This window comes from Nerophis ophidion, linkage group LG01 (genome assembly GCF_033978795.1).
Source record: "Nerophis ophidion isolate RoL-2023_Sa linkage group LG01, RoL_Noph_v1.0, whole genome shotgun sequence".
NCBI lineage: Eukaryota > Metazoa > Chordata > Actinopteri > Syngnathiformes > Syngnathidae > Nerophis > Nerophis ophidion.
In genome coordinates, this window is record NC_084611.1 from 48410955 (window position 1) to 48425776 (window position 14822).

A 14822-nucleotide genomic window follows, 5' to 3' on the forward strand; every position below is an offset into this window, starting at 1 on the left:
CGCATCCTCCCTCCCCGTGCTTTTCCCGCCTTTTGGTGTGCCTCCATTTCCCTGCTTTTTTCCAGCTATTCAATTTCGCTTTTTTTTTTTTTTTGCAAATGTTGCTGGGGTTTTTTTAGCCCCTCCTCCTTTCCCCCACTTGCAGGCCACCACACAAACACCGTCTCTTCTTGTTCCCTTGTTTTTTTCTGTCATCTTCTTGTGATTGATCGAAACCCCAGCTGTTAAAAGGCCACATACAGTATAGATGTATGTATTTATGTAGGTAAATATATATATATATATGTATATATATATATATATATATATATATATATATATATATGTATATATATATTATATACATATTATATATATATATATATATATATATAGATATATATATATACATATATAGATATAGATATATATATAGATGTATGTATATATGAATCTATGTATAGGTATAAATGTAGGTAAATATGTCTATATGTATGTATATATGTAGGTAAATGTAGGTAAATATGTCTATATGTATGTATATATGTCTGTATATATGTCGGTATGTGTTTATATATGTAGGTATATGTATGTATGTATATAAATATATATATATATATATATATACATATACATATACATATATACATACATACATACATTATATATATATATATATATATATATATATATATATATATATATATACATACATACATTATATATATATATATATATATATATATATATATATATATATATATATATATATATATATATATATATATATATATATATATATATATATATATATATATATGGGATGGTTTCCTGCTGGCTCCGCTGGGAACGGGACACTGGACTCTCGCGACTGTGTTGGATCCATTGTGGATTGAACTCTCACAGTATCATGTTAGACCCGCTCGACATCCATTGCTTTCCTCCTCTCCAATGTTCTCATAGTCATCATTGTCACCGACGTCCTGCTGGGTCATTATTGTCACCGATGTCCCACTGGGTGTGAGTTTTCCTTGCCCTTATGTGGGCCTACCGAGGATGTCGGGGTGGTTTGTGCAGCCCTTTGAGACACTAGTGATTTAGGGCTATATAAGTAAACATTGATGATTGATTGATATATATATATGTATATATGTATGTATATATGTCGGTATATATGTAAATATGTCGGTATATATGTACCTTTTCGGGTACTCCGGCTTCCTCCCACCTCCAAAGACATGCACCTGGGAATAGGCCCCTCCCACCTCCAAAGACATGCACCTGGGGATAGGTTGATTGGCAACACTAAATGGTCCCTAGTGTGTGAATGTGAGTGTGAATGTTGTCTGTCTATCTGTGTTGGCCCTGCGATGAGGTGGCGACTTGTCCAGGGTGTACCCCGCCTTCCGCCCGATTGTAGCTGAGATAGGCGCCAGTGCCCCCCGCGACCCGGAAAGGGAATAAGCAGTAGAAAATGGATGGATGGATGTATATATGTAGGTATATATTTATATATGTGCATGTATGTATAGATATAGGTGTATGTATGCATTTGTATGTAGGTATATATGTATGTATGTATATATATATATATATATATATATATATATATATATATATACATGCATATATGTAGGTATATATGTATATGTGTTTATGTGCAAATATGTGTATATGTATATATATGCATATACATATGTAGGTATATATGTATGCATATATGTATGTATGTATGTAGGTATAAATGTGTATATATATATGCATATACATATGTAGGTATACATGTATGCATATATGTATATATATATATATATATATATATATATATATATATATATATATATATATATATCTATATGTATATATATAAAGATATATATATAAATATATGCATGTATGTATATATGTAGGTATATATATGCATATATATGTAGGTATATATGTATGTATGCATATATGTATAGATATATGTGTATGCATATATGTAGGTATATATGTTTACATGTAGGCATATATGTATTATTGCATATGTATATATATGTAGGTATATATGTATGTACATGTATATATGTTTATATGTATGCATATATGTAGGTATATATGTACGTACTTGTATATATGATCATATATATGCATATATGTAGGTATATATGTACACGGTTTGCAGTACCACTATCTCACGAACCGCTGACAACAGTTCGCAGCGTTACTAGCTGAATTAGCATCTCCTTGGCAAGGTTCAGCGCTAGGATTTCCTGTTAATGAGGCTCAGGGAGGTTGAAAGGGATCACAAGAGATTCAGATTTTTTATTTTATTTATTTTTTTAAGAGCGGGAGCAGTGGGAACCAATGAAAATACCATGAAGGTCAAACATGTACGAGAAAACCTTGTTAGTCCGTCTTTATATCATTGAAAATGGGGACATTTCCCAGCAAACTTGACACCAAAAATGAATTCTACTGTTTTTCATTTATTTTATGCTATAAACAATTATTAGCGGAATGAGCGCTGGGATACGCTATGGTCGTCTACAATCCTGCTACTTTACAATTGAAGCATGAGACATTGAAGCAAGACAAGTTTATTTATCAAGCACGAGTCAGGTCATTTACAAGAGAAAATAGAATTATAAAACATGAAATGGGAAAGTAAAATCATCATAACACAATCATCATCAAAATTACAGTGCAGATAAAATACCTAGTTGTCACGTGCACAATTCAATAAAAGTGTTTTTAACCTGGATTTCAACCTTGCCAATTGAGGCTCGTATCTTCAGGAAGACTATTCCACATTCTAGGAGCATAAAACTGAAACGCAGTCTCACCATGTTTGGTCCTGACGCTGAGGACCAGTTTTAACTTGCACCTTCCGATGTAGCCACCAACTGTACCTCCTGACCGTGGTTTTCTCAAGTGCTGCTGAGACCACGTGGTGATATCCTTTACACACTGATGTGGCTTTTTTGACGCCGTACCGCCAGAGAGATCGAAGGTCCGTAACATCAGGGCTCACATGCAGTGATTTCCAGTGTTGCCAAGTGCGAAACAAGATGCAAAACAATCACTTACTGTGTAATGTCTGCTCTCACCGGGATAAAGACGAATGGGACGTTTGTATCTTCCCCTTTACATCAACAATGTATCATTATCCTCACAAAGGGTTAAAACGAGTGGGGGGGTTTGAAATGTATTAATGTATACTTAGTATATAATTAATGTATAATTAAATTATGATTACTATACATTTAATATACATAAATATGCATTTATTAACATATTTGTATATTCAATTATATATTTTTTTATTAATAATAATTGTTTATTATTAATCATTTATTGTTTGTTATTTATTATGATTAATTAATTATTTATTATTTTTTCATTAACTATTTATTATTTTTTCATTAATTATTTATTATTAATTATTAACATTTGTGAACACCTGTGAACACTAAACATTCTAAACCAATTGATGATCAACTCAGGCATAATAATGCATCATCACTTCTTGAACCTTGTTTGTCTCATCCTTCCAGAGGACCAGCTGCCTTCGGGCTTCCCCACCATAGACATGGGGCCCCAGCTAAAGGTGGTGGAGCGCTCCCGGACCGCCACCATGTTGTGTGCGGCCAGCGGGAACCCCGACCCGGAGATTAGTTGGTTCAAGGACTTCCTGCCGGTCAACACCTCCAACAACAACGGACGAATCAAGCAGCTGCGCTCAGGTAACCACCGACCTTCTTCCTCCAGCTCTTCCCCCTTCTGCCTTAAGAGCTTCAGTCCTCCCCCCGACCCTCAAGCTACCTCCACCCCTACCCCCTCCGACGCTTGTGTGAACTTGGCCACTTCCTGCCGTGGTCTCTGGCCGTGCCTCCGCCGCTCTGAGTCGCCTTGGAGGCTTGCCGACTGTTCCAGGACTTTTCAGAGTGAAACCTTCTCCGCTTTGCTCCAAACACGCTGAGGCCTTCCTGTGCACGTCACCATCACAGGCCCTACGGTCCTGCTCAAAAGTCTACGTACACTTATGAAGAACATCATGTCATGGCTGTCTTCACTTTCCCATCAACTCTTATTTTTTTGTGATGTAGTGATTGGAACACATACTTGAACACATTCATGAAGTTTGCTTCTTTTATGAATTTATTATGGCTCTACTGAAAATGTGAGCAATCAAAACTACCGTATCTCCTTGAATTGCCGCCTGGGCGCTAATTAATTTAAAACCTCTTCTCACTCCGGCGTTTACCAAAGGCATGCGGTACATTTTGGCCTGCGCTTAAAAATTTGAGTGTGATGTAAGGATACCATCATGAAAAGCCCATTTAATAAAAAAAAGGTCATCATGGTCTGACTTTACTTATAAATGAAGTCCGTGCGCAGCTCCTTCTGATCAAAAGCATCAATAACTTGTTTAAAGAAGTCTTCCTTATCTTTCTTCAGTTTTAAAAGTCTCTCTGTCTCGATGGAGATCTTCCTTTATTACCTCCTGCTTCGATTGAAATTCCAGTTTAGAAAACTGTTTTATTTTGTATATGTAATCCTCCATGTTAAAAGTGCAAGCGAGAGGAAAAAAATAAATGATCGCTGCTCACTCTTGAGGGTTGTTGTCACTTCTTCTGCAGCCGAGTAGTCGCAAGAAGGATCACTAGCACCCTCTACCACCAGGAGGTGAGAGTCATTTAATGACTCATATTTGACACACGCAGCTACGGTATATTAATAAAACATAGCTGCTTACTGTTATTTTTAGCATATTCAATAGCTTGGACCTTAAATCCTACTGAATAGCTCTTAATCTTCTTCCTTTTATGCAATTTCAAATGATAGAAATCAGCCTCCTCCATTTTGAAAATGATGACAGGTGAAGTGTCACTCGTGACGTGACGAGTTTGACCCAGCGGAAATTCTAGACATTCGCTAATAAAAATTATATTTTGCGAAACGAATTTGACCCGGCAGTAATTCTAGGCAGGCGCATACTATATACCCGGCGGCAATTCAAGGAAATATGGTATACATACTGTACAGCATTGTTGATATTTGCTTACATGTCCCTTGGCAAGTTTCACTGCAATAAGGCGCTTTTGGTAGCAATCCACAAGCTTCTGCTTACATTTTTCACCTCAACATTGCTGCAGTTCAGCTAAATGTGTTGCTTTTCTGACATGGACTTGTTTCTTCAGCATTGTCTACCCCTTCAAGTCAGGACTTTGGGAAGGCCATTCTAAAACCTTCATTCTAGCCTGATTTAGCCATTCCTTTACCACTTTTGAGGTGTGTTCGGGGTCATTGTCCTGTTGGAACACCCAACTGCCCCCAAGACCCAACCTCCGGGCTGATGATTTTAGCTTGTCCTGAACAATATTCAGCTAATCCTCCTTTTTCATTGTCCCATTTAAAGCAGCAGTTCCAGTGGCAGCAAAACAGGCCCAGAGCATAATACTACCACCACCATGCTTGACGGTAGGTATGGTGTCCTTGGGATTAAAGGCCTCACCTTTTCTCCTCCAAACATATTGCTGGGTATAGTGGCCAAACAGCTCCATTTTTGTTTCATCTGACATCACATGGACAGAGTAAGACCTTCTGGAAAAAAGTTCTGTGGTCAGATGAAACAAAAATTGAGGCCTTTAATCCCAGGAACATCATTCCTAGCGCCAAGCATGGTGGTGGTAGTATTATGCTTTGGGCCTGTTTTGCTGCCAATGTGTTAGAATAATTATGCGTAAGTTATTACACAACTTTTATGCTTAAAGGCCGTTGCTATACTTATTATCAATTGTGCAGAAATCATACTTTTTTATCTGTGCAAAGAGACAACTTGCAATCTTGGATTGCAGTCGCCTCTTATCAGTGTTTGTGTCCGGAACATTGAGTACCGTGACGCAGACAAAGCAGAGACAGGGCGATATCAAGAGTGCCAGCACATTTGCATTTCTGAATAATCATATATTGTGTCCAACTGGGGCTGCTGAAATTACCCCCCTTCCTTCAGAAGCAGCCTCAGTGATGTAACCAGGGACCTCCCGAATAAATAGACGAGCACATGGGACAGTACCTTAGAGCGTGGTGAGAGATTGTAACTGAGTGTGCAGCCCCAAACATTTCTCCTCAATGAGCCAAATTGAACTCTGTCTCTGCATGATTCCTTGCTTCTTGTCTGTTTAATAGATGTCATCAGTGTTTGAACCTGACACAATGGAACTGCTGCCTTAAATGGGACAATGATAAAGGAGGATTAGCTCCAAATTGTCCAGGACAAGCTAAAATTATCAGTCCGGAGGTTGGGTCTTGGACGCAGTTGGGTGTTCCAACAGGACAATGACCCCAAACACACCTCAAAAGTGGTATAAGAATGGCTAAATCAGACTAGAATGAAGGTTTTAGAATGGCCTGACTTAAAGGTTTGGACAATGCTGAAGAAAGAAGTCCATGTCAGAAAAGCAACACAATTAGCTGAACTGCAGCAATTTTGTGGTGAAAAATGTAAGCAGAAGGTTGTGGATGGCTACAAAAAGTGCCTTATTGCAGTGAAACTTGCCAAGTGACATGTAAGCAAATATTAACATTGCTGTATGTATACTTTTGATTGCTCACATTTTCAGTAGAGCTATAATAAATTCATAAAAGAAGCAAACTTCATGAATGTTTTTTGTGAGCAACAAGTATGTGCTCCTATCATTACATCACATAAAAAATAAGAGTTGATTGGAAAGTGAAGACAGCCATGACCTGATGTTCTTTACACGTGTACGTACACTTTTGACCAGGACTGTATGTCTGCAAAAATAACTGAAGATCTTCAAGGCCAAGTGATGGTGGCGTGTTCTGCAGGAATTGCCTTTTCTCAATAATCTCACTGCTGTGACTAATCCAAATCAATCAAAATACTTTTCCCCGTTTTTTTGTCTGGGAGACTGTGAGTCCAGACGTCCGTCCTATTCTGTCTGGTTGTGTTTTAGCCACAGTAGTGTGTCTAAGTGTCCTCAATCCCCCTTGACCACCCCCTCCTGCTGCTTCCAGGGATCAGCTCTGGGACCTCAACCCCTCTCCCGTGATTGGTCGCCCGACTTAGTGGACGACAACCTCTTTGCTTTTTCTACCCGCTTGTTTCTCACGGCTCGACCCAAAGTCCCTGCTCAGAGCCCTCGTACTACTTCCTTTGCTGCCAATGAAAATCTCTTTGCCCAGCTGTGTCTTAAAGGACAACTGCACATCGTTCACAATCCTTGTGTAAGACGGGAACGCCTATGTTTCTCGATTTTATGCATTCAAAATCGTAAATCAACTCTAGCAAGAGTTAGCTAACAATAGAGGTAATGAGAGTTGCTATATTAAGCCTATAAACATCCAAAAAGATCCATCAAGGTTTTGTATATACGCTGTAAGTACATATGTAGTATCTAGTAACATTCATAATAACATGTAATATATACATGATATAAGTATATACGTCATGTAGTAACATTCACAATAATATGTAATATATACATGATGTAAGAATATATGTCATGTAGTAACATTCATAATAACATGTAATAAAAAGGGACAAGTGGTAGAAAATGGATGGACAGATATACATGATATAAGTATATACGTACTATAGTAACATTCATAATAATGTAATATAAACATGATGTAAGTATATATGTAGTATCTAATAACATTCATAATAACGTGATGTATGCATGATGTAAGCATATATGTCATGTAGTAACATTCATAATAACATATAATATATACATGATGTAAGTATATTTGTAGTATCTAGCAACATTCATAATAACGTAATATATACATGATGTAAGTATATATGTAATATCTAGTAACATTCATAATAACATGTAATAAATACACGATGTAAGCGTATATGTCATGTGGTAACGTTCATAATAACATGTAATATATACATGATGTAAGCGTATTTGTAGTATCTAGTAACATTCATAATAACATGTAATATGTACGTATTTTGACGGTGTATTAATTTCACAAAACGTTCCCTGCAAACCAAATTTCCCTTCAACAACAACAAGAAGACTACAGACTTGATGAGAGACAATAAAGACTACTTAGGGACAAATGATGACGGATGACAAAAAAACTTCTATTTTTGAGCCTGAATATAAGGAAGATGATCTACAAGTTTTAGAAGCTGTGTGCTAAACAGATGCAGCTTTAGTCAAACACTAAGCATCATGTAGCAGTATTGCTAAGTGCTAAACAAGATTTACATACATAATAAAATAATCACTTACTGTACAATGTCTGCTATCACTGGGATAAAGACTGATGGGATGTTTATATATTCCTCTTTACATCAACATTTCATCATAATCCTCAAAAAAAGTGTTGTTTTTTTGTGTCAAAGTTGACCAACGTGTGGGTTTATGTCCACAACCTTCTACTATCCAGGTGATTTATCATCTAGAATTTACTTTCACCAAGTCAGAGGCCATGCAGCAGCTCAACATGTCAATATAGTGGCATAAGCTAGTTGTCAGTCTGCGTCAGCACTTATAATAACAATATGGCTAATGAGTGTTCATATTCAGGTCATGTAAATGGAGTATTGTTGGGGATTTTTACAGTAATTAAAGAGACAAAATGGATTACTATTGTTAGCAGCAAGTAGAATGCATTAAAAAAAAAACACAAGTGTTCTTGTCTCGCATAAGTATTGTGAATGATTGCAACAACAAAAAAAGTGCAGCTGTCCTTGACAATGCCAAAGGTGATATTTACTGAGGTTGAAATGTCTTGTGGACGACCAATAGCTTGTCGCTTCCAGTGTTGTTCAAGGTGTTTGATGAGTGCAGCTGTGGTAATGCACCTGTAGTAATGCCATGTCCTTGCTGTGTCTTTTCTCTTTTGAACCACAGAGTCCTTTGGTAAGTGCTCTTGCCCTCAGGTGCACACCCTCACTGTCCACTCTTCTCTTTGCCTCTAACTAATGCTGCTGCACCTGCACAACACTCAGGCGTTACTACGACGCATGGCATGCACTTTACTAACACACACACACACACACACACACACACACACACACACACACAGCAGTTGGCCTCACCTTCACCTGTGCACCTGCAGCCTTTCCACACCCAGGGAACTATAACACCTCTCCTCACACTCGCCAGTTGACTTTTCCACTCCTCCACTTATTGAATTATTCCTCACTCTGTCACTCACTCACCCGCTTACGTCCCCCCATCCCCTCCCCCCCACGTCCCCCCGTCTCCGGTTCCCAGTCGATAAGTCATCAGTTCCAGACGCCTTCAGCCAGACCCTGGAAGAAATCAATGGCTGCCATATTCCAGACTCCTCCACAAGGCGAACCTCCTCAATGCTTCCTTCTCCTTTCACTCATGTGCAGAAAACATATTTTACTTCTTCATTTCCCCAGAATTCAGTAATGACAGCAGCGTTAAAAAAGTCTGGGATATTTACTATTCTTTATTACTAGGATCTATAACATAAATCATGGGTGTCAAACTGAGGCCGCCCTCAGAGGGTCGCTTGGAAGAGTGAATAAAATGTCAATATAAATGTTTTAGGAGTCGCCTCATAATATTACATAACTGCCTATGCATTTGAATGTTTTTTTACATACACTAAAAAAAAATTAAATATAAATGTTTAGGAAGTCGCCTCATAATATTAAATAATTGCCTATGCATTTGGATTTTTTTTCACATACACTAAAAAAATTATATATTAATGTATAATGAGTCGTCTCATAATTTTACATATTCGAATATGCATTTTATTTTTTCCACATACACTTTAAAAAATTAAAATTTTAATGTATAAAAAGTCGCCTCATAATATTACATAATTGAATATGCATTAGATTTTTATTTTACATTGACACTAAAACATATGAATATAAATGTATAATAAGTCGCCTTATAATATTACATAATTGAATATGCATTCGATTTTTTTTTCACATAGACTCTAAAACATATAAATAAAAATGTATAAGGAGTTGCCTCATTTTACATACTTAAATATGCATTCGATTTTTTTTATATAGACTATAAAAATTGTAAATTTAAATATATATGGAATTGTCTCTAATATTACATAATTACTTATGCACTTTTTTAATTTTTTACATAGACTCTAAAACATATAAATATAAATGTATTAAGAGAAGCCTCATAATATTACATACTTAAATATGCATTTGATTTTTTTTCATAGAGACTATAAAACATGTAAATATAAATGTATAAAAGGTCGTCACATAATATTACATAATTACCTATGCATTTGATAATTTTTTTTACATACACACTAGAAATGTAAATATGAATGTACAAGAAGTCGCCTCATAATATTACATAATTGCCCATGCATTTGATTTTTTTTACGTACACTAAATATACCCTCAAACCTTCATAATATTACACAATTGAATATGCATTTGATTTGTTTTCCCATAGACTCCAAAATATATAAATACAAATATACAAGGAGTTGCCTCATAATATTACATACTTAAATATGCATTTTTAATTTTTTTATATAGACTCTAAAACATGTAAATATAAATGTAAAAGGAGTCGCCTGGTAATATTGCATAATTGCCTATGCATTTGATTTTTTTTTTTACATACACTAAAGAAAATGTAAATAAAAAATGTATAAGGAGTTGCCTCACAATATGACCTACTTGAATATGCATTTGATATTTTTCAAATACACTCGGAAAAAAAAAAATCTTATTGTGTAAGAAAAAATCTCGTAATATTACGGAATTGCAAATGCATTTGATTTATTTTTACATACACTACAAAAAAAATATTTTAATGTAAAAGGAGTCGCCTCATAAAGTTACATAATTGAATATGCGTTTGATTTTTGTAACATAAACTAAAAAAATATGAATATAAATGTATAAGGAATCGTCTCATAATATTACATAATTGAATATGCATGACATTTTTTTCACATACACTCTAAAAAATTACAATTTTAATGTATAAGGAGTCGCCTCATAATGTTACATAATTGCCAATGCATTTGATTTTTTTTTACATATACTCTAAAAAAATGTAAGTATAAATATATAGAGTCGCCTCATAATATTACATAATTGCCTATGCATTTCAATTTTTTAAATATACTCTGAAAAATATAAATATATAAGAAGTTGCCTGGTAATATTACATAATTGAATATGCATTTAATTTTTTTTTCAGATACCCTCCAAAAATCATTTTTTTTACTTATTTACATACCTTCATTGTTTCCAACCGGTGTTTGTAACACGGCAGTAAAACAGCTAATCAAACAAAATGTCAGTCATGGTCATGGACCTATTAGCTGCGCAAACTAGCTCCTCAATCAGTTAAACAGACTCAATAACTCCACGGTGACATTTTGGTGAATTTAGCATGTTAGCTAATGACGACACTAGCTTGAGTATATTATGATAGCAGGTACAAATATGCATGAAAATACTTCTACAGACATTACACATGAGACGTTTTAGTAAGTAAGGATTTTTTAGTTATATTGTAAAATTTATGAACGTTGCTTGGGGTGATGAATGAAGAATCCATACTAGTAGAAATGCTATGGACGGTTTTACTTTTGGTCGAGGGCATTAAAACAGGAAGTGCATTTTCAACTCGAGCAAACTCGTCCAAAAGACGGCGCCATAGCACAAACAATAACACACCTTTTCAGTGCGTTCGCTTGGGTTTATTAAAAAGTATTGGACCCAAAATCCGTGAATTAGCCGCACCGTTTTATTAGCCGCAGGGTTGAAAGTGTAGGGAAAAAGTAGCAGCTTATGCCCCGAAATGTACGTGATTTATTTTTACTTCAACAAAAAAATGTGGTATGACATAATGCTTGTTGCAATTTTGGATAATATTAAAGTTTATAAAAGTTGAAGTGTGTTTTACTGTCAAAATGGACAGAATGAAGGAAAATACATTATTTCCCAAAAATGATGAGGCGAGCCAGACTGTTGGCCTTGACACCTGTGACCTAAATAGTGTGACATCATTCCCGGAACCCACCACTAAAGTAAACAAAAGAGATAAATCCTCTTTTTGGTCATTTTCATTATTCTGTACCTTTTTAGTTAACGACAATTTAGTGCCAATTGTAAGTCAACTTGCCCTGTCCTAGATCCCTCTGAGAACCAGTCTTCTGACAGTCCTCATGACGTTTCTTGTGTCGGATAAAAGCAAACGGGGAAGAATGCTGGTTCTCAGGGAAGTCTAAGAAGTACTGCAGCTGCGAGACAACTTTTGTCCATGAAACCACCGAATAACACAAGCCACACCTGCACTGACTTAAAGTACTGAGAGCTTTTAGAGCCTTTTGCAACGCACAGGGACTTGGTTTAGGGTCACTTTCCACTGGACTTAGTACCAGCTCAGTGTCCTAGTCCCTGTGAAAACCAGGGAGCTAAAGGGGACCTATGATCCATTTAGTCTTTTCTGACTTATAAATGTTGTTACCATGTTGGACACACGTGGTCCCATTGCCGTTTGGACTAAAGTCACATTTGAGAAAGGATCAGATTCCAGACGGAATAGGACTACCTCCTGGTGTGGCCCGAATCAGATGCGAAGAGATGAGATTTGAATCACGTTGGAACTATTACACCGGCAGAAAATATCCAATCCGTGTCACTTGAGGGCAACAAAAATCCAATTTGGTGTGCAGTGTAAACATAGTCCAAGGTCCCATTTAACAAGATACTAATAGACGAGAATGCAGCTCTTCAATCAATCAATCAAAATTGACTTATACAGCTCTTAATCACAAATGTCTCAAAGGGCTGCACAAGCCACAACGAAATCCTCGATCAGATCCAAACTCAACCCAGTGGGAACAACGAGAAACCTTGAAAGGGACCACCCCCCTACCCCTTGGGTGACCGGTCCAGTGCTCCAATAACGGGAGAGTCAGGTCCATAGTGGTGATCCTCTTGCATGTAGACAAGTCGGGGCGCCGAGACGTCACCAACTGATGCAAAGAGGAGTGATCCATCCCAGTTACCGACTGGAAACAGCGAGCGCCTCGTCCTCTGAGCAGAAAAGAGAGACGGCATATCAACTAGTTTAAAAAGGGGTCTATTTAAAGGCTAGAGTATACAAATGAGTTTTAAGATGGGACTCAAATGCTTCTGCTGAGGTAGCATCTCTAACTGTTACTGGTAGAACATTCCAGAGTACTTAAGCCCTAATAGAAAACGCTCTATAGCCCGAAGACTTTTTGGGGGCTGCGGGAATCACTAATAAACCGGAGTTCTTAGAACTCAGATTTCTGTCCGGTAGAGATGGTACAATACAATCCGCAATATTGATTTAGTATTTTATACGGAAGTAGTAAAACCTTAAAGTGCACAGGAAGCCATTGGAGGTGAGCCACACCCTAGGCCAGAGAGAAGTTCTATCCGAGAGGAGACTGAGGGCACAGATAGTCATGAGACTGCTTTGAGTATTGTAATGCAACAATGGCACAGTGGGTGTTTTTTTACTGAAACTTGAGGAGAATAGAAATATGTAATGGAGTCATGTTAGGAGAAGGGGCCAACCGAGGCCTCTTATTGTATTACAGGATCGTTTAACGCTGCGCTAGCTCGTTAAATAAATCCATCGACGACCAACAGTTTTGCTTCGTCTTGTCCAAACGTTGAAAGGAGTCAGTTTTGATGATCATCAGTTGTCTAACCCAGCTGCAGTGCTAGCTAGTACTGGTGCACGAACCCTTGTTGCACTACGATCTTCAGCTTGACATTTACCGCTGACGTTTCGGGCCGTCGTAAACGTTTGTCAGAACCTCTCGTAGTTGCTCCGGAAAGGTTTGAACCCGATGGTACATCTCAAGCCTCAGGGATCGGATGTCTCCCCTTCCTGTCGGCGTAGATTCTTCGGGCACATTTCCACAGCAGCATAGAACTGATCTTGACCCACGTGGGGATAAGTGCAGGTTAAGCCTGAGCATGAAGTCTTAGAGAGCCACATCTTAGTCCCCCTGGCTGCAAATCAATCAATAGAGCCTCTTAGAACTCTGTCACTCTTGTCTTTTTACACAATCTCCTCAAGCTTACTCTGTCTTAGTTTGGTTTTTCCTATCTCTAATTTGGTTCTTCTCTCCAAGTTACTCCCCCGGTTCCCTCCCCTCCTGTGGCACTAACATTTTCTTCTTCTTCTCCCTCTCTAATCTCGTGCATTCATTGCCCACTCAGGTGGCACGCCCATACGAGGTAAGAACGCTGGGAGGACCAACCTGACACGGTGGCCCGATTCCAACCCAACCCTCCGTGTCCCGACTCGTCTCCGCCGTGTGGGATGCGGCTCGGGATGAGTGTGATCCGTGTGTGTTGAGTCCCAGACTTTGGTAACCACTCATCCAGCTGCTCCACATCTGCAGTGAGGAGCACGAGGAGGGGGATGGGTTGGAATTGAGCAAGCAATTCATTACACTCAGACTTTTAATCACCTTCCCTCTCCTCATCTTTTCATTATCTGCTCATCTGTTCGTTTTACCACGTCAGCGCCACACACTCGTTAACACAATCTCATCGCCTCCTTAATCATCATATTGTGATGCCATTACTTTAATACCATGGAGCTTTTCCCATGGACTTTAACGCCCATCTAAAGCATGCTGGTCTCAGGGCATTCAGTCCTTCAAAAGTGGACTGTTGGGTTTGTCAGGAGGAGTTGTTTCCCCACTCAGCCGAGTAGACTTCATCACTTCATGACCATAAACTTGGATTGGTCAGATCTAGTCTTAGACTTAAATTGCTCAGATCTAGTCTTAGACTTAGATTAGTCTGATCTTGTATTAGATTTAGATCGGTCACA

The 14822-nt window shown here is 37.6% G+C and overlaps 1 protein-coding gene across 12 annotated transcripts in view; it reads left to right on the forward strand.

The window, feature by feature from the left end:
* LOC133555900 (receptor-type tyrosine-protein phosphatase delta-like) overlaps window positions 1-14822 on the forward strand; it is a 453427-nt gene that overhangs the window by 330228 nt on the left and 108377 nt on the right. For 8 of the 12 annotated variants that reach the window (XM_061905366.1, XM_061905382.1, XM_061905397.1 and 5 more), the window contains exons 9-11: window positions 3519-3707; window positions 8865-8873; window positions 14201-14218. In XM_061905366.1, coding sequence (XP_061761350.1) covers window positions 3519-3707; window positions 8865-8873; window positions 14201-14218 — 216 coding nt within the window. The remainder of the gene's footprint in view (window positions 1-3518; window positions 3708-8864; window positions 8874-14200; window positions 14219-14822) is intronic. The other 4 variants (XM_061905442.1, XM_061905450.1, XM_061905424.1 and 1 more) reach the window with 2 other exon arrangements.